Source organism: Emydura macquarii, unplaced genomic scaffold, assembly GCF_026122565.2.
Source record: "Emydura macquarii macquarii isolate MOO-44397 ecotype Brisbane River unplaced genomic scaffold, CSIRO-AGI_Emac_v2 contig_480, whole genome shotgun sequence".
NCBI lineage: Eukaryota > Metazoa > Chordata > Testudines > Chelidae > Emydura > Emydura macquarii.
Window position 1 is genome coordinate 2,355,752 of NW_027130617.1, and position 25,809 is coordinate 2,381,560.

Consider the following 25,809-nt stretch of genomic DNA (forward strand, 5'->3'; position numbering starts at 1 on the left):
ATGATGGCTGAGGGCTGTACTTTCTTTTATACCCATGTGTATAGATACCAAGGGATCAAAGAGTGGTTCTCAAATCTTAACATGTGGAGAGAGGCATCAGTCTTTTCAGCAAATAATTTTGTCCCTCCAAGGGGAGATCTTCCACTGTCATTTGGACCTTCTTAGGGAAGCCAGAGAGATGAAACCACGAGGCCCATCTCATCACAAGGGCAGTCAAAATAGACTGTGCCACTGTGTCAGCAGTATCAAGTGCAGATTGGAGAGATGTTTTTGCCACTATCTGGCCCTCATTAACCAAAGCTTTAAATTGGTCCTTGAGAGAATTAGGGAGTTGTTCAATAAAAGAACTAAGTTTTACATAGTTCTGATAGTCATACTTCGCACAAGGCTTAATAGTTCGCCACTCTGTACTGGAGGGTGGACGAGGAATAGGCCTTCCAGCCAAACAGATTCAGGCACTTCCAGTCCCAGTCATGAGGAGTGGGCCTAAAGTAGCGTTGGCAGCATTTATATTTAATTGCATCCACAATGATCGAACTGGGAAACAGGAATAAGAACAGGAATTCTGTGTCCTTTGCTGTCCCATAATATTTCGAGTCTGTCCTCTTAAAAGTTGGTGGGATGGATGCAGGAGTCTACCATATCACTTTGGCAGGGTCCAGTGGAGCCTCATGAGTAGGGAGGGCCACTCTGGAGGAGATGGAGGAAAGTAGAACATCCACCAGCTTGTGCTGCGACTAAAGGTATTTGGAGTGTCCCTGCCACCCCCTGTGCCAAGTCCTGGAACAATTTCAAGTCATCTGCCAGAGATGGTGGAGAGGGCAACACCATCTCATGTGGTGACGATGATGAGAAGTAGGCTGGAAGAGTGACTTCCTTCTCAACTTCGACCTCCAGTTCCTCTCTTGCCTTCTCAGCAAGTTCAGAAGCCCTCAGTGTAGCAGCTGAAGGAGGGTACTTCGTTGGCTGTTGGTAGGCCACATTAGAGGTGACGGAGGGCTGTTGCCTTTGGCCCTGCTGGGGGGTAGTATGACCATTGTGGTGGGAAAGGTTTGTACTAGTGTTGCCCAAACAAAAAAGGCTGTGGGTCAAAGGTGTGGTATGCCCAGTGTCCATAGTGGAGTTGTGCTCCGTATGGTTGGTGAGAAGAGAATAGGGAAGCTAGGTCTTCTTGCTCACTTTCTGATTCAGACTATAAAAGGGATGGTGCATTGCAGGAAGTCAATGGGCACATGACAGCCAGGATGTTAACAAAGCTATGGGAGGATTCTTTCACTACCTCTGCTGCAAACCTAAATTGAGGCCATCCTCTTTAGTAGCTCCTGGTGGGCCTTATAGTCGTCTTGAGGAGGCAACAAGCCCACCTCTGACACGGCCTCATCCAGGAAGAGGCCTGCACAGGCAGAAGACCCTCCTCCTCTCTTTCTGCACCAACAGGGTCCCAAAGGTCCGAATCCTGAAGCTCAGCACTGGGCTTGGTACCGGAGTCTGGGTCGAGCGCTGCCCAATGGGATGGAGGCACCCTACTCTTGGAGATCACTGAGCAAGAGCATGTCGAATGGGGCCCAGGCATCGGGGGAATCTCCACAGGTTCCAAAAGGACCACTGCACTGACATAGGCAAGAGACTTCTAGGCCAAGTGCTGAATGGTACACCTGTGCCAGGGACCATGGCAGGTGACGGCGGGGTCGACTCCTTGAATGAGAGGAGTACGACCCCATCTCCGATTCCGAAGACAGCTTTCTTCTGGGAACCATGGAGATGCAGCTCCCACTGGTGCTGGAGATCGATGCCAGGGTGGAGAGGTGTGCATCAGGGCCAGCTCTCCCTCTGGACAGTATCACAGGGCCCAGAACTGGACAGCAGTTGGGAGCTACATGATCAGCACTGGCACCGTTGTACTCTTGTACTGCTATAGCAACAGTGGTACCGAGAACACCAGCAGGTCTTTGGCCACAGCGAATGCCTCCAGAGAGGGTAACACCACGATAATGCTGGTGCTGCAGTGGCCCTCTGGTGCACACAGGATCGGATTCAATGGTGCCTGCATAGAGGCCCAAGTCAACTGTGCCACCTGCAATGCCGAGGCAAAGGAGTGGCCTGACATAGGTTGCACTGCGCTCTGCTGCCTATGCCTGGACTTCTTCATGGTTGGGGAATAACCCCTCTTGGTTAGCTGCTTGTTATGACTTTTTCTTGGCACCGGGGATGGTGAATGGTGCCGGGACCCCATACAGCAAGAGGAGTGCTCTGCACCGAAACTGATGTGCTCGGTGCAGAGTCTGACCAGCTTAGTTCAGAGGAAGGTCTGAGCACCATTTTCATCAGTAGAAGTTTTAACCTGCCCTCCCAATCTTTCTTCATACGAAGTTTAAACTCACTGCAGATCTGACAGCAATCCCCAATGTGAACCTCACCAAGATTTTTAGATAGCTAGAGTGCAGGTCATTCAAAGCCATAGCCTTGTTGCCGAAGGCACAGGGATTAAAGCCTGGTTACCAAGGCATGCCTCAGCACTGGGAATGGACGAAACTCTGCTGACGGAAAAGCATCACAAACTACTATTTACAGGTTAACTATATCTATCTATCTATCTATCTACCTACCTACACACACACACACACACACACACACACACACACACACACACAATATGAAGAAAAGAGCATGAAGACCACTGAGAACAGTTTGCTGAAGCAGGAAGAGCAGTTCCAGCAACTGTCGTGGGCAGTAAGAAGGAACTGAGGGATAGCGGGGTTGATCAACCCCTTTATACCAGAGCTATGAGTATGTAGCACCAGGAGGCACCAGAGCCAACCCTATGGGTACCACTGAGGGAAAATTTTCTGGCAACTGTGCTTGGGGCACACACACACCTACAGTGGAATGAACAGGCACAATCACTTGAAGAAAAATTATTCTTACCATGCAAAAAATAAGAACACTGAAGTATTTTAAGTTCTCTCTGGTTAAAGTTAATCAAAACTCAAGAGCACTGAATATCTTATTGAAATATATAAATTCGACATTACTTTTAGTGTAAGATTTTGGCTCAGCTCTGTTTGTTATGATAGGTAAAGTTAGGAAACAATAATAGTTTCAATGAAAGGGGAAACACACAGGAAACTAAAGATTTTTTTAAAAAATACCATCACAATCACAGCTATATAGATTCATATATTATAAGGACAGAAGGGCCCCATTGTGATAGTTTGACCTCCTGTTCAAAACAGGCGATAGGACTTACATGAATTAATTCCTGGTAGACGTAAAGCATATTTTCTTAGAAAAACTTACAATCTTGGTTTAAAAATTGCCAGTGATGGAGAATCCACCACAACTCTTGGTAAATTGTTCCAAAGTTAACTACCCTCCTTGTTAAAAATGTGCATCTTATTTCCTGTCTGAATTTGTCTTATATAAAGAGTCTATTGATTTATAAAGGCAAGTTTTAGGATCCCGTGCATGCCAAAATCTGAGAGCTACTTTTCCATTTGAATTGGTGTCTCACTGACTTATTTCAAGTCTAGTGTCTAGCTTAGTTGTGAAGAAAGAAGAGAAGGAATTATGGGTCTCAGATTCATTTCAGATGCCTACACTGACCATTTTTTCAATAATATTTTTAGTCATACCATATTATAGACCATTACCCAGCTCTCAGATTTTGCCAATGTAATTTTGGACCAACAGGCTGTTTATAGATTTCCACTCCAAGTCTAAAAGCTGGCCATTAAAAGGAATTTTACATAACCTTCAAAGTTAGTTACGGAAACAGCCTGAGCTACCAAACACAGTTACTCTATTCTCAGTTCCAAAAACATCCCCTTTTTTGGAATGCTCTGAGAGCAGGTTTAAATTGCTACTGCTAACACGGCTAACTTGCAATCAGGCAGACAAGAGGAAGTTGGGTTATCAATTTTGTAGGAAGTCATTAAGTAGTTGCAAGAAAGTAATTTCATATTCTTCCTGTCTGTTATATTGTCTGACTTGAATTATTTCATTATTCACTAACCAAGTACGTAACAAAGGACACATTGAAGCAGTAGAGACCAAGAGAAAACAAGCTTCATTCATTTGTGTACTTCTAGTGAAATTCTGTTCCAGCTGAACAGAATAACACTCTTTTAGATGTTTTTGTGGAAACATTCACACAAGTGTTTCATTTTGTTATTCTACTTATTCACCTGGTACTGCTTTTATCCTAGAGGTATTTGTTCCTATATAATTTCTCATTTGTAAAAGTACCTCACCCTCATCTATCACTATAAGTATTTCATCTCATCCAACTCCTTTTTGACCTCTTTTTAAAATCTTCTTTGACCTTTTCTACCTTCTCTTTTTAATTTTCTCTAATAATAATAAAATAAACCTTATTTTTTTCCCCACTATTTGGAATCTCCTTTCCTTTAGCTGCAATCTGCAAACAGTGAAGCTGCAGAAAACTTATAAGGAAACAGAAGTTAGAAGAATAAAACAAGACCAGGAGAAATCATAACCTGCATATTAAAATCCATAAATACTATCAACCTGTTCATTCCTGTGAATGTGATTTCCGAAGGCTCCTGATCAGATGTCTGTCACTACTAAATACACTCAGAAGTTTGTTGTGAAACTGTTAAGATTGCTACATAGAACTTCTGACACAAAACCACAGATGCAAAAAAATTAAAAATGTAAGAAATGTACTGTAATCTCTCCACCCAGAGGCACAAACCTTACTACTACAAGAATCATACGACACAGACCACACACCACCTTAACTCTGTCCCTTAACCTTCCTTTCCACACACATCACTTTACTCGACTAGTCTCTCCCAACAATTTACAATATGTTAACTAACAAGTTGTAAAATTGTAGTTTAAATAAGGCAAACTGTACCTTAGCTCTTGCTAACTGTTTGAGTTGAAGCCTGATGGGAGTCTAGGTTTCAATTTGACGACCTAGCACATGCTAGAATACAGCTTGCCTTGTTTATACTGCAACTTTAATTAATGTAAGCATGTTGTAAAAAAATATTCTACTCAAGACAACCCCTTAGTTTTGGATGTGTCATGCATTAATTTAGTATGCTGGGGTGGAGGTAGTTTGCCAGTAGTTGCTCCATGGAGCATCTGTAGTCGTTTCTGGAGAGCAGGCTGGTCACATGGTATTGGCATCTCATCCTTATTTCCAGCCAATGAATAGCAACAGAAGACAACCCAAAATATATTTAATGTTTTTCCCATGTAGGCAATTGATCTAGGGGTATTGTCGGACCATAAAGTGGGAAGAGGGATGGCCCACACAATCAATAACATGTCCACAATCAAATCTCTGTACTAAAATGTGGGCCACACTATTCGAATCCTTGCTATAGGAATCTCTTTGGAAAGGGTATTCTGCTCAAGAACCAAAAGGGCACGAGATTATCCTCTGCATGTAAAATACTGACTGAAAAACACTAGATCATGATCTGAACATAAAGGATGCCCCCCCCCCCCCCACCACGTTGAGGGGAGAACATTTTTCTTTATCTTAAAATTCTATGTTCTACAATCACCTGACTCAAGAACTAAGCTCTTTAAACAACTATATCCATCTAAATGAAAGCCCCAGATCAGTTCAATATCTGAATCAGTATCTTACTTATGCTATACTTATACTAATTCTTTGGAAATTAAAAAGGTGTAACTATTATCTCACTAACATGACCTTTGAAGAGGACTGCCATACCCACTTTAAGCACATAGTAATCTGACTATTTGTGATACTGGAACAGAAAGGGTTGATCTTAGCAGGCTGAAATAACCCAAAAATCAACCTTTGAGAACATGTTAAAGGTATTAAAATGGTAATTAAAGCCATTCATTGTAAATACATAAGACTTTAATATTATATCTTGCATTGTTAAGAGTTTGGAAATAGATACGTCTGTGATTGCCTATAATCTTGCTAGTGATTATCAAAGTAACCAAATAGTTCCTATCTGTCACTATATTCTGTTAGTCAAAAATCAAAGAAAGATATTAACATTTAGATGGAACTTGAATGTAACAATACTATTGTTTTTATTTCTCTTTGAAGTTTAAGTAGTAAATATCTATGAATGGCTGGAAATTCCCAATTGCCTTATGCTAATGCAGCTAGTTGTGCATAAAAAATAGGTGATACTTTAAAACCACAAGTAATTACCTATTACAGATGTAAGGATTACCTGCTGTAATATCTGCTGTCAAGAAGATATCAATAGGCCTGCACAGATCTATAAAAGACTCTAGGTGACAGATTCTTTTTATCTCAAATCTGTCCAAGTTTTGTCAGGCAAAGTTTGGATCGCAAGACTGGGATCCCAGCACCATTTGGGAATTGCCCTGCTAATTCTCATGGAAGAATTTGAACAAACTCTGCACATGGATTATTTGGTTTTCATTTCCTGCTTCATTTCTCTGGACTGGATTTTTAACAAAGCAGCTTTAAACAAGGACTGATGACCCCCAAGCTGTCAGTCTGTAATTTCCAGAGATTTTTCAAATTTAAGAACTTTGCATCTTAGTTCTCTCTGCTTTGAAACTGATCTATTAATTTTATTCACATCTGTATGTACAATGATCTTTTAACAAATATTTTCTTTTTTAATAAATATTAGTTTAGTTCATAAACACTGGCTTTAAGAGTGTATTTGGGTAAGATCTGAACTATTCATTGACCTGTTTGGTAATGTGTCCAATCCTTGGGATTGGTAGAACTTTTTTTTTTTTTTTTTAAACACACATATGATGGATAAAGGTTTTCAGTAATCTCTATCATACTTGACTTGGCTGACTGGGTGATAGCCAAAGGGCTGGATAAAAGACTGTTACTCACCCTGTAACTGTTATTCTTCAAGCTGTGTTGCTCAAGTCCATTCCATTCTAGGTGTGTGCGCACCCACGTGCACGGCTACCAGCAATTTTTTGCCTTACCAGTATCTGTAGGCCAAACTCTGGCACCCTCTGGAACCCTGTGCTCATACACTGGTATATGAGGTGCTGCTGGCCCTGCACCCTCTCAGTTCCTTCTTGCCATTAACTCCAACAGCAGGGATGGAGGACAGGTCATAGAATGGACATGAGCAACACATCTTGAAGAACAACAGTTACAAGATGAGTTACCATCCTTTCTTCTTTGAGTGCTTGCTAATGTCAATTCCATTCTAGATGACTGACAAGCTGCATCTCTGGTGGTGGGTTCATAGTTCACCAACGTACCATGTGCAGTAGTGCCCTCCCAAAGTTGGTGTGGCTCCTCCAGCCAGAGTAGGGAGCTCAGTGGGGCTGTGGTGGGGAAGGAGGTGCCTCAGGTGGAAAGGGCGGGACCATAGGCTAGCCTCCCCATATGGGGGGGTTCATGCACCACCCATGACAGGAATGATAGGGAGCAGGTTTAGGGAGTCAGTTGAGAGCCAGAGCCCCTGTTGCTCTTGAGGCTGTCCTGGACAGCTGAACAGGTGTATTGGGAAACCAGACAGAACTGAAGCAACTCTCAGCCTGCATGCAGCAATGTTCATATATATGACACGAACAAGGGCTCTGAAGTGTTCGTGCTATCACAGAAGGGTGGGCAGGGGCATTCCATAATTGCATTGGGAGAACCAATTGCATCAGTGCAGTTGTTAGGCCAGTGCTTGGCATCTACACTAGCATTACTCCTGTGAAAAGAGTGACACAGTGGCAGACAACATTGTTATTAGCCTTGCTGATCCAAACAGAGGTGTGAATACCTGTGCATCATGGGTAGCAATTGTGTGTGTGGACACATGAGGTGTTACAGGTTAGCACACCATAATTCTCTAGTTCAAACAGGCCTCAAACACCACAATTCCAAAACACCACATCTCAAGATTTCAGAAAAAAAAAAAAAAAAAAAAAAAAAAAAAAAAATTTCTCTCTTCTCAAAATGGAGGGGGATAAGTTTATTTTCCAAGTTTTACACTGACCATAAGAGATCTGACCTTCTGGTTGGACTGTTCAAACTGAATCATATTACTTTAAGAAAATGAAGGTAGATTCAACCCATCAGAATTTGTCAGAGCAGAATGAGGGGAGGGAAATTCATAGCTTAGTTGATATTTGTTAGAAATGACATTGAAAGTACACTGTTGCTTTTCCCTGCAAGGCTACATTAATTTTTGAGTCACAGCATGATTTTCCTTATGCTGGAATGTACTATTTTGTGCCCTTCAGTAAAAGAAAGGCCCCCTTAGTGAGGTAAAGTATCCTGGAGGAAACAGTCATGAGAATCCTGGGGCTCTGCTCCTATTCTCTTCTTCAATTCTATTTAGGGCGGTCTACACTAATGTTTTACCAACAAAAGTCAGCTTTTGTCAATAAAACAGTGCTACTGTACACAGTGCAATCTCAAACACTCACACACGCGCGCACCAACAAAACTGTCCTGTTTTGTCAACAAAATAAAACCACCTGGATGAGAGGTGTAGGGTTTTTGTTGGCTTAGTTAGGGCGATGCTACGCAGTGTTAATGTAGACACTGCAGCCCCTTACATCAATGGTGGGGCTGTCATTCTGGTCAACTTCACCACTCCAAATTGACAAGAAAGCCCAAGCTCAGGCTGCTGCAATACTGGGCAGCTGGATCCTGGCTCCCGGCTGCGAGCTAGGACAGGAGAAGCCACGGGCAGCTGGATCCCAGCTCCGAGCCAGGTCAGGAGAAGCCACTGGAGGGCTTCTCCGCGCACTCCCTGCCTAGCCATGAAATTAACAAGGTTGCAGGCTCCCAGCAGGAAGCAGTTGGCTGGACCCTGGCTCCTGGCAGGGAGAGGAGAAGCTGCCAGCCGCCCACTCCCCCTCAGAAGCAGGGGAGGGGAGAAGCTAGGCAGCTGGACCCCACTCCCAAGGGGTGAAAAGCAGCAGGCTGCTTCCGGGGGGGAAGCCCCGGCAGCTCCAGGTGAGGAACGGGGATGGGAGACGCCTGGGGCTGGTTCCTGGCAGGGAAGGGGCGGAGGGAGCCCACCTGGGGGGGCTCCCCACCCTGCCCCTCTTACACACTCCACCGACCCAAGGAGGGTCATATGTCAACGTATGTCAACTTATTTTTTGAGTGTAGACAAGGCCTAAAGCTGCACTAACCACATTACAAGAGACTCCCCCAGGCCACAGCTGCCCCTGGAATCTCCCTATGAAAAGGGCACCACAGGACAAATAATACAGGTCCTGGGAAGAAAAGGTGTGCATCAACATGATCTGCCACCACCCAACAGCAACAGCACTTAGTATTTCTACACCCATCACATTTAACATGCTTTATAGCCAAATCTCAACACCTGTGTGAGGAAGGTGAATATCCCCATTTAATAACATAGCATTTACCTCAATAAGAGCTTATCAAGCAATTTAACTTTGACAGATTTTAAGTCTTCATTATGTCTAATTATATCAAGATATAGCAACTTCACCTTCAAGCCAACATTCCTCCCCTTTACACCTTTAAGCATTGTCATCCAGATATATGCAAGAAGTACCTCTAAAACACACCTGCCCCAGCTCATATAGTCAGCAGATTATAAAACTGCACATAGTTTGTGGAGGTGTTGGGGGGATGGCCAAGGGAGCACAGCAAAATAAGACAAATACAGCTGAAGACTATCAAATAAAAAGGACCATTTCAGACAATTAACTGATAAAGTTAATGAAGGAAGGTATCAGTGGCATACCGAGGGGGAGAGAGGGCCATGTCCCTGGGCGCCAGCTTGGAGAGGGGCGCCAGTTGGGTCCACTTGGGAGAGGGGTGAGGTCGGGAGAGGGGGTGGCTGTTGCGCAGTTCTCCTTGGGGTCAGAGCGGCTCCTGGCTAAGGTGCTGGGCCCACGTGGGAGGGGTGGGGAGAAGAGAGGTGGAGACGAGGCAGCCCCGTGGAGCTTGGGATGGGGCAGACCATGGGATGGACCAGAGGGGAGATGGGGGCCCATTCTGCCGGTGCTGGGAGCGAGTCCAGACTCAGGCTGACAAGACTGGGTTAGTACCCAGTCCCTAGCAGCGTCACACCCCTGTGGCCTGCTCCTTGGCTCTCCCCCCACAGCAGCGCACCCCCGGCCATCTGTCCCCGCAAGTAGCACACCCCTCCTATCCATGTATGCCTCCCCTCAAGCAGTGCACCCCCGTCCATTTCCTCCATCAAGCAGCGTGCGCCCCCAGCCATGTCACCCCTCCCAGCTGTGTGTCACCCCACCAGCAGCACGCTCCCCACTCCTTGGCATGTCTCCCCACTCAACAGGGTGAGCCCCGCCCCAGCAGCACATGCCCCCCCATGAGAAGGAGGACAGTGCAAATGGAAGCATTGGCCCCCGGGGGCTGGAAACCCATGATATGCCAGTGGAAGGTATGGATGAATTACACTACTGGGATTCTGCTCCACTTCCTTCTTGGAACATAACAAAAAGTCACGTCAAATTGGCATGCTAAGCCCTCATCAAAACTGCAATATTTTTGTAGTGATCACATACACTAGTTCATTTTGCAAAAGCACACAGTTCAATACAGTGAGAATTTCAGAACAGAGCTATGGAAGGCATAAAGAGGTGGAACTTCTTGAAAGAGAATAGTACCAAACTTACAGAAGTGTGGAATGACAGTTTTTTTTAAATTATTTTCTCAACTCACAGTTCTTGGGTTCAGCACCAAAGGAGACACTGTCAGATCAAATATGAACCAAATTTGAAGTTTTGCAAAATAAGCTTTGACAAAATCTAAGACCATTAGAAAACTTTCTAATGGAATGTTCTCCCCATCCAGTGCAAATATTTTCCAACAGAGATTGGACTGCACTAATATAAGGGGGGAATGAAATCAACTAGTCAACATCAACTAGAAATCAACTCACTAGTCAATTTTCATTATTCAAGCTGAGAAAAGCAAAAGAGGAAAACTAACAGGCTAAACAGTAAGTGATACATTTATATTTCTTTCAGTTTTAAAGTATAGTCCCATTAGGAACACAGATAAAGAAATGGCTTCCTAGTGAAATGATGTTTAACTTTGCTATTTCTCTTTAAAAAGACTAGTATTGAACATTCACATAAGGTTTCTATTGTTAACACAGTACTTAGAATTTTACACAAAAACAGTACATAGTCTTACCTGTAGCGAACATGAAAGGAATGATCTTCACGCATGCTTATCAAAACATTACGTTCCTCCATTGAGTTGCATTATCAGTAGAGAAAAGTGTTCTGCAGGCAGGACAAGTACCTTAATATGGATAATTTTGTCAGCACATTATCCCAGTTAGTATATTAACAAGTTGGAGTTAATACAGTCTAAGCTCCTGCTGCAATACTTTTCTTTATTAATAAAGAAAAGAGGTCAGTGTCAAACACAGCTTAAATTTTCATAAACGTGTCCAGAGTTCTTGTGTCTGTGGCCCCTTCAGTTCTGTTCAGCTGCGTTTCTGCAAAGGGAACACAAGATGCTTGGCTTGAAGTCTCATTTGCAATGAAGAACTCACAACCATCTTTGGCTGATGCAAAAAGCAAAGCTATCCCTGCTGAGTGCTAAATCTTATCAATCACTAGAAGTGAGAGAGGAAAAGCATTTCACTGTAACCATGAGAATTCTTGCACGCAAGCAGCTGAAACAAGAAAGGTTCAACAGAAAGCAGCACTCAGTGTTCAGCTAGATTTTTAATTGGCTACCATTTGTGCTGCTAGTCTTTTGTCCTGGGTGCAATATCAAGTGACAAGCTTAAAGGATAAATATATGAGGTGGATTTTAATATAGCGTCTTTTACGTCAACATGATTTACATATAAACATACATTTATGAATGACAGGGCTATGCATTCCATCAAAAGATTTTAGAGATGTCAAACCATGACAGCAAAACTCAAGCACTTTATACAGTACCAGAACACCAAGATAGAATTCTGAAGCTCTAATTCAAATTACCGTTCTCTCCACATATACCCCTCCCCTCCAAATTTCTTCTCATTTCTGATTCCATAACCCACAGTTCCAACTTAAATGTTCCCATTTGCCTCCAATCATGCTTTTTTCAGTTTTGCCAGATCTCATGATTCCCACTACTTACTCTCTGGCTAGCACCCATAACAGAAGTGTCAATCCTCTTCCAGTCAGACTGTTCTTTTACTCTTTCATGCAGGTGGTTACAACTGCCTCAGTCTCAGTAAGTGGATGTGATTTTTTTTACATATATAACTCATGGGTGTAACACATACATTTCAAGATTCAATTGCAGTCTTCATCGATTGGGAAGGATTTATGTTACAACCTATATATTAAAAGTGCCAAAAAAGCCCTGCCCCAACAATTTAATTAAAAATTTTGAATGCATAGGAATTAGGGAGTTATAGCTTCCACGGAGATGGTAACTGAACTCTTCAACCTACACTGGGTGGTTATATATGCTTTTGTATAATAGCATAAAAATTAATGTGATAAACAACATTATAAACAATGCACAAGGGGTCAATTTATAGTTGCTGTGATTTCCCACAATTAAATGACCAATTTTTACATTTATGTCTGAATCATAGTATTTTGTATACTGAAGCTTTGAAAAAGAGGCAAATGTAAACTAGAGACCAGTGCATTATTTGAACGTACATCATATAATCAAATAAACACAAACTTTTGTTCATAGTATAATCCAAATGCATAAAGGAAAAACACAAGAACCCCTAAGCACTCAAAAGATATGTCTACAATGTACACTAAGCCCCGGTCTACAGGACCCAGGCTTATGGACTCTGTGCTTCATTCCAAGCCCATGCTTGGACATCTACACTGCATTATAAACTTGGGTTTACAATTAATGGACCCAAGTCTCACAGCCATGCTAATGCATCCATACTACACTATGCAAACCTTCTGACTTACGTTTGTGGCTTGACCTGCGTCCAGACTGCAAAACAGGGTTTGGACCAGAGTCTCAGCAGGATTTGGGCTCTGAATCACCCCCCTGCAGGGTTCTAAGACCTGGGCCCTGAATGCTTGCTGACTCGAGTTAGAGTAATTTGTGTGTGGACAGAAACGGGGCTTGGGCTCAAACCTTGAGTCAAAGCCCAGCTTAGCGTGCAGTGTAAATGAACCCTTAGTCTAAACCCATATGACCATCTTTCTAAGATGAAAGTGATTTAATGAATATAGCATTTGTTCCAGTAGGAGAAGTTTCATTTTTGGGGCAGGACTACACAGAAGAAAAAAAAAACAAAAACAAAAAAAACACATGGCAGCAAGTCTTAGAGACTGTGTCAACTGATTCAGGCTCATGGTGCAAGCTAAAAACAACAGTGTAGACATTCAGTCTCAGAGTCCAGGCTCCAGCCTCAGCCCCAATGTGTACACTGCTATTTTTTGCCCCACAGCATGAGCCCAAGTCAGTTGACCCAGGTTCTGAGACTCACTGCTGATGTGTGGTTCTGGGGTTTGGTTTTTTTTTTTGTTTGTTTGTTTTTTTATGCACCGTGTAAAGAAAGAATGGTTACTTACCTTGTAACTGTTGGCCATTTCCAATTAGGTGTGTGCACACCACATGCATCAGTGTCGGAAATTTTCCCCCTAGTGGTATCCGTAGGGCCAGCTCTAGCACCCCCTGCAGTGGCACGCATATGCACTGACATATAGGAGCAGCCGGTGGCCTCTCCCACCCAGCTCCTTTTTGCCAGAACTCTGATTGAGGGGAAGGATGGTGCATGTGGAATGGACATGAGCAACACATCCCAAAGAACAACAGTTACGAGGTAAGTAATAGTTCTTTCTTCGAGTGCTTACTCATGTCCATTCCCGATCAGGAATGCTGCTGGTGAGTCACCTAGAGACAGGCAGGAGTTCATGATTGTGACACTTGTAGCACCGCTCTGCCGAAGCCAGCACTGTCCCAAGCCTGATGCGTTATGACATAGTGGGATGCGAAGGTATATACTGATGACCAGGTAGTGACCCTGCAGATGTTGTGTTTTGGGACATGTGCCTGGAATACCTCTGAGAACACCTGGGCCATTGTTGAGTGGGCCATTAAAGAAGTTGGAGGCACAACCACTGCCTGGTCATAAACTCGGATACAGGCTGTGATCCACTTTGAGATTTGCTGCAATGACTTCAACAGCCCTTTCATCCAGTCAGCAATTGCAATGAAGAGCTCTGTAGACCAATGGAAGGGTTTGGTCCTTTCAATGTAAAAAGCTAGGACTCTCCTAATGTCAAGGGTACTCAGAAGCCTCTCCTCACTGGAGTTGTAAGGCTTTGGACAGAAGATCAGCAGGACTATATCCTGGTTGAGATGAAAGTGTGAGACCATCTTCAGCAAAAAGACCTGATGATGCAGGCGCGATTGAACCATGTCCTTGTAAAAGATAGTATAGAGAGGTTCTGAGGTCAACGCTCTAATCTCCAAGATTTGCCTCGCTGATGTAATGGCCACCAAGAATGTGACCGTCCAGGATAGGTGTATGAAGGAACACGAGGCCAGGGGTTCAAATGGAAGCCCGGTGAGCCTAGAGAGGACCAGATTCAGATTCCATTGGGGAGTCAGGTCCTGTGTCGGTGGGAAGGGCCTTTCCAGGCCCTTGAGGAAACTGGCCACCATCTCGTGCGAGAAGATTATTTTACCATCAACATGAGGGTGAAACACTGATATGGCTGCTAGGTGGACCTTAATGGATGAGAAGGCCAGTCCTTCCTTCAAGTGGAGCAGGTAGTCCAAGATCATTTGGATCAGGGTCTCCACTGAGGAGGCACCCTGATCAGCCACCCAGCAGGTAAAGCTCTCTACTTGGGCCGGTAAGAGGTTCTGGTGGACGGCTTTCTACTCTCTAGCAGAATCCGCTGACTTGGGCCAAGCAGGCTTGTTCCTCCCGGTTCAGCCATGAAGCATCCAAGTCATCAGATGTAGGGAGGCCAGGTCCAAGTGAAGCAGGTAACCCTGATCCTGGGACAAGAGATCAGGTTGCAATGGGAGCATCCACAGGCAGGTCACAGATAACTTGAGCAGCACCACAAACCAATGTTGCTGGGGCCACACTGGAGCCACCAGGATGACCCGTGCTCTGTCCCCATTCACCTCTGAGGACTTTGTGGATCAACACTATTGGCGGGAAGGCATACATGAGATTCCATGACTGGGGAGGAGAAAGGCATCAGGCAGTGAGCCATTGCCGAGCCCTTGCTGAGAGCAAAACTGACTGCATTTCCTGTTTTCTTTGGTGGCGAAGAGATCTACTCTGGGATTGCCGCACCTCTGGAAGACATGATCGCCCATCTCCAGGTGCAGGGACCACTCGTCGTGAGAGTAAAAGGATCTGCTGGGGCAGTCCATTAAAGTGTTGTTGACCCCTGGGAGATGCACCGCTCGTATGGCCTCCTGATACAGGACTGGGGACGAGGCCCTCCCTGCCTGTTGATATTGTACACTGAAGCCAAGTTGTCTGAGTATCTCCACTACCTTGCGTGCGAGTTGCGGAAGGAACACCACACAGGCCAGATGAATTGTCCTGAGTTCCCTGACATTGACGTGCAATGCCAGTTCCTTTGCAGTCCAGGTGCCCTGAGTTTTGAGAGGGCCATGGTGAGCTCCCCATCCTAGGTATGAGGCATTGGAGACTAGCAATAATGTTGGTCAAGGGGACATGGAGGATATTCCTGAGAGCACTTGTTGCGGTCTTGTCCACCACGCCAGGGAGGCAAGTAACCATGGAGGGACTGTGAGCACCCTATCCAGGTGATGCCTGGCCGGGGAATACACCGACGCTCACCACATTTGAAGGGGACTGAGGTGCAGTCTGGCATGTGGCCAAGCAGGCTGAGGCACACTTCACCACAGTCAGAGGATCAGTTGAAATTCAGGCTATAATTTCTAACATCTCCAGGAATCTTCCCTCTGGTAGGAGTGCCCAGGCTCAGGTAGAGTCCAGAACCACCCCAATAAGTTCTATCTTTTGGACCGGGACGAGCATTGATTTTTGCTCATTTATCAGCAGGCCTAGCACTTGGCAGGTGGTTTGGACAATCGCAATGCTACCCTGGACTTGAGACTTCAACCTGCCCTTGATGAGCCAATCCTCCAGGTAATGAAAAATCTGTACCCCTTGCGTCAGAGGTGGGCCACAATCACCACGATGCACTTACTGAAAACTCATGGCGCAGCTGAAAGGCCAAAGGGAAGCACAGAGAACTGATAGTGGTGGGTTCCTACCATGAATCGTAGGAACCTCCTATGTACTGGAAAGATCGAGATGTGAAAATAGGCATCTTTTAAGTCGAAGGCGATGTACCAGTCACCCAGATCCAGCAAAGGAATAATGGTAGCGAAGGAGACCATACGGAACTTCAACCTCAAGAGGCCTCAACAAGTACCTCAAAAGTCTAAGATAAGCCTCAGCCCTCTCTTTGCTTTCGGAATTAGAAAATACTGGGAGTTATACCCTCTTCCCCATAGATCTTCGGGGAACTCTTGTAAGAGTGCTTGCACCTCCTGGACGAGAAGTTGCTTCTGAGAGGAGTCCCTGAAGAGGGACGGGGAAGGACAGTGGAAGCAAGGAAAACTGGAGGGTGCATCCGGCAACTACTGTCCTGAGTACCCAGCAGCTAGATGTTATGGTAGCCCAGGCAGGGAGGAAAGGGGCTAGGCGAGAAGTAAACAACAGGGAAGCTGGATCCTGGGTTAAAACTGGTAGGTCACCCTCAGGCACGCCTTCAAAAGATCTGTTTGCCACCATGATGGTGGCAGCTTGAACCCTGCTGGGAGGCAGCTGATGATGAGAGGCCCTTATGCCTCTTATAACCTCTATTCCTTTTCTGTAAGACTCACTACGGCATTGACCTCCAAAATGCTGCAGCTGTTGAGGTCTGAAATGCCTCCTGGCTGATGACAGGGTGTAAAGGCCAAGAGACCACAGAGTCGCCCTCGAGTCCTTCATACCATGCAGCCTAGAGTCTCAACAAAGAGGGCCATGCCATCAAAGTGACGGTCCTGGATAGATTCCTGGACCTCCGATGGAAGGTCCGACAACTGCAACCATGAAGCCCTTCCCATCGACACTGCAGATTCCACGGTCCTGGCTGCAAAGTCTGCTGCATCAGAGGATGTTTGCAGGGATACCCAGGCTACTGTCCTTCCCTCCTCCAGGATGGCCTTGAATTCCTGGCTCGAAGGCTGTGTTAGGGAGTCCACAAACTTTTCCAGTGACTACCAGATATTAAAGTGGTTCCTACCCAACAGCGCTTGTTGTTAGATACGTGCATTTGTAGGCTTGCAGTAGAATAAACTTTACGCCCAACAAGTCCAGTTTTTTCACCTCTTTTTCGGCATGGAGCTCACTTGGCCCTGCCTGTCTCTCTCATTAGCCACTTTGACTACAAGCAATTCTGGGGAGGGGCGGGTGTGCAAATATTCAAAACCTTTAGCCAGTATATAATACTTCTTTTCCGCCCTTTTTGACGTGAGGGATAAGGAGGGTGAGGTTTGCCACAGTGCCTTGGTGAGTTCCACCACCTCTTCATGTATGTGAAGGGCCACTCTGGAGGGAGCTGCTGATGCCAGGATCTCAAATAGCTCATCCACAGGCTCATTCAGTTCCTCTATTTTGAGGATCAACTTGGATGCCACTCTTTTTAACAGACCCTCATGGGATCTGAAATCATTCATTGGGGCTGCTGTGGAGGGTCCTGCTACTGCCTCGACCAGAGATGATGAGGAACAAGCTGGTAGCTGCGGTGGAGTAGGGTTCTCTTCCCTGGTAGCCCCTCCCGGGCTTGAGGTGGGCAACCTCTTCTTGGTCTGACTCCAATCCAAATGCTCTGAGATACAGATGATCTCGGTACTGAGGTTCCTGCCACCAGGTAGGCCTGTAGGACTCCCTGGGGGAACCCTCATGGGTTCCAGTATTGCCATGGCCCAGGCCACTGTCTGAGGCCAGGACTCCATTGGTGGCATTGTAGGGAAGCCAGGTGCTGGGGCTGAGGTCTGTCCTGACTGATGGACTACATCCTCACCCTCTGAGGTAGAGGAGCTGCCGTCCAAAGACCAGGGTGGTGCCGACTCCAAAACTCTCTCGGCACCATAGTGAGGGTCCCGGAGATCGGTGCGAAGAGCCTGATCGGGCATTGCGGGACCAGCTCCTGTCCTTAGGCTTCTTATAAGGACTAGGAGAGCGGGCACGAGGTTCCTGGGACCCACACTGGGCATCTGGAGACCGACGGTGGGAGCCCGACCTCTCGCTGCACTGCTTCGAAGAGCGGGGCCTTGTGTTAGTCAGGATCCAGGCCTTGTGTCAGTCTATGCACTGGTGAACGGTGCCTGGGAAATGGGGACTGTCGTGCAGATCTCAGTGCAGGTTTACCCCTTGACAGCCTTTTACCGCTACACGGAGCCTGGTACCGGGGTCAATGCTCGCAATGGCAAGGAACCTTTGAGGGTTGTGGGGATTGGCAGCCTGACAAGGGTTTCACCTGGTCTCCTGCACTTTTCTTTTTCTTCTCAGCTGGCAAGCACCCCCTCTCAGAGCGCAACTTTTTCAGCCTCTTCTTCAGCATCAGAGATGGTGATCAGTGCCAGGAAGGTGGTGCCAGAGGAGCACTGCATACCAAGGCTGTGGTGCTCGACACCGAGTCCAAACGGCCAGGATCAGACAACAGCGCGGGAACCGACTCCATGAGAATGGCCTTGAGACAATCATACATACAAGTCAAACAAAGGTTTACTATATTTCCACCACACCAGCCTTGCACATAAAGTCATATCTGGGGATGGAATGAGGGCTTAGCTCAATGGATATTGTTTCATAAAGTTTTAAAGCACCTGAAAAATTAGAATTAGCATGGAATTTCTTCCTGAACAAAGACTATAATATAGCTGGTGCAATGCCTGAACAAAATGTTTAATACTGCACAAGCAAATATAGCACCAGTATATGCTCCACAATAGAGAGAATGTTTTACCAAAGTTTCTTATTGAGAGGGAATGCTGATCTGAGGTCTAAGGATCACAAGATCTCTACCTTCTACCTCAGCAGTCAGTGGAAACTAGAAATTACCTCAATTGAACCTGTCATTTGAGGATGGAAACTGTACTGGAGGATCATCTCTGCCTGCTCAGCACTATACTGAAATTTAAGTACTGGGCATTAGGAGCTTGGGGCTTGCTTGGTATGAAGTAGGTATAAGTATTACTCTACAGATTACATGAGGGGAAAAATGAGGTTTAAGGCTTCATTTTCAGAGGCACTGAACACCTCCAGCTTTCATTTACTTCAAATGACTTGTGTGTATTTAACACCTCTGAAAAAGTCAGACTCCAACTGATTTGGGTGAGATTATAAGGCAAGTCCATGGAAAAGCAAGAAACAGGACTCAAGTCTCCTGCCCTGACTACCAATCCTCCACTTTAACCAGCAGCACATAATATATTCCCTGAGAACAGTAGAAGAATAAATGCCGTTCTTTCCCAAAAGCCTGCTAGGTTATAAATGGATGTGGTTGTCAAGATCTTCCAGACTCAAGTTTCTGATGCTATAAAGGCATCTTCTATCACAAAAAAGTAATTGACCAGACTAGGAGACACTACAAACTGATATGACTGAAGTAGACATCTCAGTGAAATTTTCAGTAAACTGTGGATTCTAACAGATCTCTTCAGTTCTAAGATATTCTTTGGATAGAATAACAGATTGATAAATCTGTTGTAGACAGTTATGCAGCAACAGAGGTACTTATCTAAAATATACATAAAAAGAAAATCAAAATGCTTATTTTAAAAGCAGATGCTAGCTAGTTGGGAACAACCAACTGCATTTATTCTTACTATACAGAAGAACAAGTTCCACACAATTTTTAGTGGAATGACGCAGCAGATATTATGAGATTAATTTATTAGCAAAATATGACCAACATTCATAAAACGATAATGGAATGATGGAAATATTTATATTTAAAAATGTCAGTATAAGGATCACTTTTAAATCAAAACATTACTTCAAAACAAAAAAAAAAGTACTTAAATACAGAAAATTTTCCTCTAGAAATGGACTATTTCAGGTTGTAACAAAAAAGAAAGGGCAAGCTTGAAGCTGATAATCTAAAAACATAACAGAGCTTTGGAAGGCACTGCTGAATTTAAAGTTATATATAAAATATACTGATCAGTTTCTTTCGTAAATATAAACGTTAGTATGGGCCCAGATTTTCAGACCTGAGCACACACAAAATTCCACAAAAATATGGGTCATGGTGCAAAGAACACTGATCAGAACTAGAAGCTTGATTTTGGCTTTTAATTCAAAGTATTTTTAATAAGTTCACCTGAATTAATAAATCACATTCCAATACATCAGGCAGATAATGGGCTCACTAAACCAAAGACAGAGGGTAGTACATTTGAAGCAACATTATCACACTGAATTGAATGTAAGTATTTGTATAATAATTAGCAGAAAAATAATATCCACTATTCATTCTTGATTTCTGATATTCCATGATTGGGACTCAGAGCTGTTCATAATGTGTTGGGAAAACACAGACTTTCTGAACCATGAATATAGCATGGCACATGGTGGTTAGATATGACAAGGTTATTTATGTTGCTGTAGCTGCGTTAGTCCCAGGAGGAGAGAGAGAAATATCTTTTATTGGATGAGGTAATATCTTTTATTGGATCAACTTCTGTTGGTGAAAGAGACAAGTTTTTGAGATTCCACCTGGAGAAGAACTCTGTGGAGCTCAAAAAATCATCTCTTTTGTAAGGCTTGAGGTTGTTTTCAGCTAACAAGTTGTAGGCTGAAACTCATTTAAATGGCTAATGAGAATACCTGAGCCTCAAGGACAATGGCTAGTGTAAACATCCAATGGCTCAGGAAGCCAGATGTCCTCTTAGTGATTCTAATTCCAATGAGAACAGCACATTTGCTTTTAGAATTTCTGTTTCACCTGCCACCTATCTGTAAGGACCACCCCCCTTCTTCCTCCACCCTACCCCCACCCCGAGTGTAGCCCTAGGATCCTTGATGTAAGTAGAGTGATTAAAGTGTCTCTGCATGTATGTAACACCATTATTACTATTGTTCTCTCCAGATGGGACAATGTCTGTATTTGTAAGTGAATAGATAAAGAATTTAAAACGTACTGAGTATATAATTGTCCACTGTAACACCATGAAGTTGAAGCTGATTTATCAGACTTCCCGGTATCATGAATAAACCTCTTCAGTATTGTCTATGCTGCCTAATTCTTGGAGAAAGAATCCTTCGTGCTTTACACTTTCATCAACAAAAGTTGGTCCAATAAAAAATATTACCTCATCCACCTTGTGTCTCTCTCTTGGGTATGTACAGTTCTGCATAGATTTATGGACTACAGGTAAAAGAAAACACCACACTAAGAAAGAAAGTGTGATTTCTCTTGGAATTTTTATTTCTATACATTTCTCTGTACCAGTTTAAGAGTTCCAAGTTTACTCTCCTCAGCTGGTTGGCCAAGAGAGAATAAAAGAGGTATTTTTACTAGTGATCTGATCCTTTGGGAGTTCAACTTGGAACAATGCGTACTTGAAATCTAATGATTTTTTTGTTTTTTATAATAGTCATCTTCCCTTAATTCCACATGTAGCAAATATCTCCAAAATGAAAGACATCTTGAGAACCAATAGGATACTATGGGCTAACTGGGAAGAGACTCATTTTGTGGTCACTATTCTTCCAGCAAACAGGTAAGAAGCAGCTCCCTCCAGAGACTAATAAATTATTCTCATATTTGCTTGAAGGAAAGAGCAGGGGACAAAGGTTCACTAGATAACTACAGAAGGCAAACCCCCCCACACGAGGTGAGAAAGCAGGTTCCACAGAGCTTCTAGCCCCTGTGAACGTAGCAGAGAAGCCCCAGCCCAACGGTGCACTGTGCTATCACTGGACCATCAGACCAGCCTACATGTAGATTATTACTAGTGCAAATGTTTTGTACACTGATCTTAATTTGCATGGCTTTTTCCCCAGCACTTTTTTTTTTTAAACGTACACCCACAGCTTTAGATGGACACATTTTTACAATAAGTAATATGTACTTTATGGAACACTACAGACAATCAGAAAAAGACATACTCCTCAGATTGACATTCTAAGACTCCCAAATGCTTTGCATGTTAACTTTGACTACCTATTCCTTGAATAAAACAGGGATTTCATCAACCAGCCACTTCACAAGGCTGCAATTTTCATCAGTTCATGGTTATAGGAAAAACAAGTTTGAATTTTTTTTTTTTTTTGAAAGGCCCACTGATGTGTAACAATCCCTGAACTCCTTTTCCCTCTGGGAATAGAAACAAAAGCATCTTGACAGAATAAGGCTAGGCAAGCACACGGTTATTAACTATTCCTACACCTAATCCTAGTTAGTTTTTCCTGAATCTGCAGATATCAAAATTAATAGCCAAAACCAGTTTGCAAAGCTCACTGTAAAGATGCATTGCAGTATTGCGTTGTTACCTCTTCACAGCCTATCAGCTTCCAGGACGCTTGAGACTCAAGGTGCTTTTATTTCGCTAGCAGTGTCTTCTCTGACAGCCCTCAGTACAGTGGAGATTCCCAAAGGAAGAAAGAAGATAGTAGCTACACCACAGATAAGATCTCCTTTAAAAAAATATATATAGAAACAATTATTTTTAATAATACAATAATTTGATTCTCAATCGACTCACTCCCATTGCTGCCTTCCTTTTTCATCTTACATTTCCAACCTTTCTTGCTCCTTCTCTAATGGTGGAGCAGTGGGAAGCTGAAGGAAGTCAGCTCCTTCCTTTAATTAGTGGATTGTCATAATTAATGGGTATGACACTACCCGATAAATCAAGAAAGATCTGATTCATGAATAGGTGTTCAAAAGTTACTACAATAGTTTAAAACACACCATCAAAGATGCAGAGTGTACCTCTTAGGCTGCAGTATAAGTGTTATTTCATTCAAGGTATGGGAGCCAAATATTTCTTTTATAGCTTCTCCTCTCCCACAAGAGGAAGAGTGGTCTAGGAGACTGAGGACAAGCACTGGAAACTAAGTACTACCAAACTGTAATCATGTCTGTGCAAAGTCATTTAACCTCTGTATATCTATTTTACCTAATGTGGATAATGCTTCCTTTTCTCCCTCCCCCGCCTGTTAAGGATTCATGATTGCACAGCACTTTGATGACAGAGAATGCTTTGCAAATGCCAAGTATTATTCTTAGTATTAGTCAGACATGACCTACCCTCAACACTAATTAACATACAGTTTCATTCCTATCTACACAACAATTAGATCAAATTATTGTATCCACTGCACAAACAAGCAATTCCAGCTTCAGATAATTGCTGGAAGAGCTTCCTACTACCTCTAGACAGAAAGAAACTCACCAGTGTTCTTAAATAATTTCTTCCTTTTCACTTCTGTAAGATGTCTAAAACCACCACCCAAGTAGAAAAGATAAAAGGTGCATATAAATCAAAAAACTGTGGAGACAATGTCATGGAGGGGTGGGGTGGGGATGCAATACAAAACTTTTCAGTTAATTTAATACTCCATATTTAGAGCCAGATTCTTACTGGTTCACAGTACGTAGTACCTTATTTCACAAGGTGGTCCCATTGCAATGGGAAAGGATTGGAAACAATGGGATCACTTCTGCAGTAAAGTGGTATTCAGCTGATACTGCAAAACAAGGTGTGGAAGGAAGAGTTCAGGGACCTTGAAGAGAATACTGCAATACAAGTGTCACTTAACATACACTCAGAATGGGCCCTTAAATGTTGCCAGTTTTACACATATTAAAGTATGGTAAATTCATCGTAACCTCGATCCAACTCCCATTTACATTTACTGCAATGAGATGGATTGGGTCTTATTTGCAGTATTCACTAATGTTAGCTATTTAACTGAAAATGCTTAGTTAAGACATCTGGCAACATGAATACCTAGAACTACATAGTTTCACTGAAGACACAATTTGCCTGTATAACCTTTGGTAATAGCAATAATGCACATGAGGAGAACCCATTCTAATTCTCATACCCATGGCTGAATATACATAACTGGTAGTTAGTTACAAGAGCCTTCTTATTGCTGGTTAATTAAGCATATTTAATATAGAAGTCATCGTGAGGATCAAAGATGAACCTCACAATACCTTTATTACAGAGTAACTTTTCAGAGCAGAACTTCTCTTTACTTACAGCACTACAACAGAGTCAATGTTTAGCTCAGAATCAGCTAGTTTTTGTACTTTTGTAGTTCTTCATTATCCTGTGAATAAGTTAGTACAGAGAACTGGGAATAGCCAAGAGGACAAGAAGTAACCTCAAAATATGTTTAGTATATGCAAAGCATCCGTTTAAGTGCTTAAGTATGGTAGCCCCACTCTACCGCAAAGTAAGAAAGGAACACAAACAGAAGTGCTAGCGGTATAATACCATTTTACATCCTTACAACAGGTTTAATCAGCAAACTGAAATAGATTAAAAAATATGACAATAATTACTTCTCACAATCGCCCATTGGCATTTTGGTGGGAGGGGAGAGATAAGTGTTTTATTGATGAAGTAACAAACCAAGCATAACTGAGGATTTATTCCGCCTCCCCCCAATCAAATCACTCGGATTTTCCCATTTTTGGTTTGGCCAGATCAATCAGATCTATAAATATACAACTGGATTGAAAGCCAACACTCTGTAGGCAGTATTCTTCGTAAGCCTCACACAAGTAGGGATTGCATTTGCAATTTTAAAAATTGCTTCAGCATCATGTGAACTGAACAACCAATGCAATGCAAGCTGAATGACTTATGCTATTATTGCTCCTATTTTAATGACTGCATTCATTATTTTAAGAACAGCTCAAATTACATCCCTACTCCAACCAACCATTTGGTAAATTTGTTATCAAGATCTAACCTCAAAGTTTGAATATTATCCCAACAAACAAGAAAAGTAATCCTGTCTTGCAAATGGCTCTGGACAGACTTCAAGCCTCTCTTATCCAACAGGGAAACTACTCAGTACCCTCAATTTGAGAAATGGAGCATGTTAAATGATGTCAAAGAACAGCAGATAGGGAGAGATCAGCATTAAACATTGATTATTTCTGTCCCAAAATGAGAAGTAACACTGTATATTACACAAAAAATATGAAAATCAATACTTTGTACTTAGTTCAGCTGGTTCTTGGAACATGGCATTTCTTTTTCAAAGAGGACCTAATAAATCTGTTTTATGCCCCAAACTTTACTCTTACTTTTTAAAGGGAAAATTATAGAGCACTCTACACTATTTGGGTCCTTAAGAAAAAAGGGACAAAAGAACATATCTTTGGATTTCCGTAAGTTGATGTACAGTAATTAGGGTAAAAACAACGAGAGTCCTGTAGCACTTTAAAGACTAACAAATTTCTGCAGGCATAAACTCTCATGGGCTGCAACCCACTACGTCAGATGCAATTAGGGTTGTATTCCTCTGTATAAGTGATACATATATACTAACTAAGGCAAAATTGCACATTACATCTTCATGAAGAGTTACACAGTTGAGCTACAGATACAGGTCAGGTTTACACTATAAACTTACATAGGTATAACGACGTCGCTCAGGGGTGTGAAAAATCCACACCCCGGAACAACAGTTATACTGACCTACATCTGGTGTAGATAGCGCTGTGTCAATTAGAGGGCTTCCCCCATCAACAAAACTACCACCTCTCGCAGACGTGGATTAACTATGCCAACAGGAGAAACTCTGTCATTGGCATGGTAGCGTCGTCATTTAAGTGCTACAGTGGCACCACTGCAGCATTTTAAGTGTAGACCTGCTC

General features: G+C 43.3%; 1 protein-coding gene across 6 annotated transcripts in view; it reads right to left on the reverse strand.

Moving 5' to 3' along the window:
- GPSM2 (G protein signaling modulator 2) overlaps window positions 1-25,809 on the reverse strand; it is a 57,863-nt gene that overhangs the window by 26,326 nt on the left and 5,728 nt on the right. The window contains exons 2-4 of one of the 6 annotated variants that reach the window (XM_067538320.1): window positions 23,572-23,657; window positions 22,458-22,601; window positions 11,111-11,202 (exon numbers count right to left, since the gene is read on the reverse strand). In XM_067538320.1, coding sequence (XP_067394421.1) covers window positions 11,111-11,172 — 62 coding nt within the window. In that variant the 5' untranslated portion in view covers window positions 11,173-11,202; window positions 22,458-22,601; window positions 23,572-23,657. Of the gene's footprint in view, window positions 1-11,110; window positions 11,421-22,457; window positions 22,602-23,362; window positions 23,385-23,571; window positions 23,658-25,809 lie in introns of those variants that run through there. The other 5 variants (XM_067538319.1, XM_067538316.1, XM_067538318.1 and 2 more) reach the window with 5 other exon arrangements.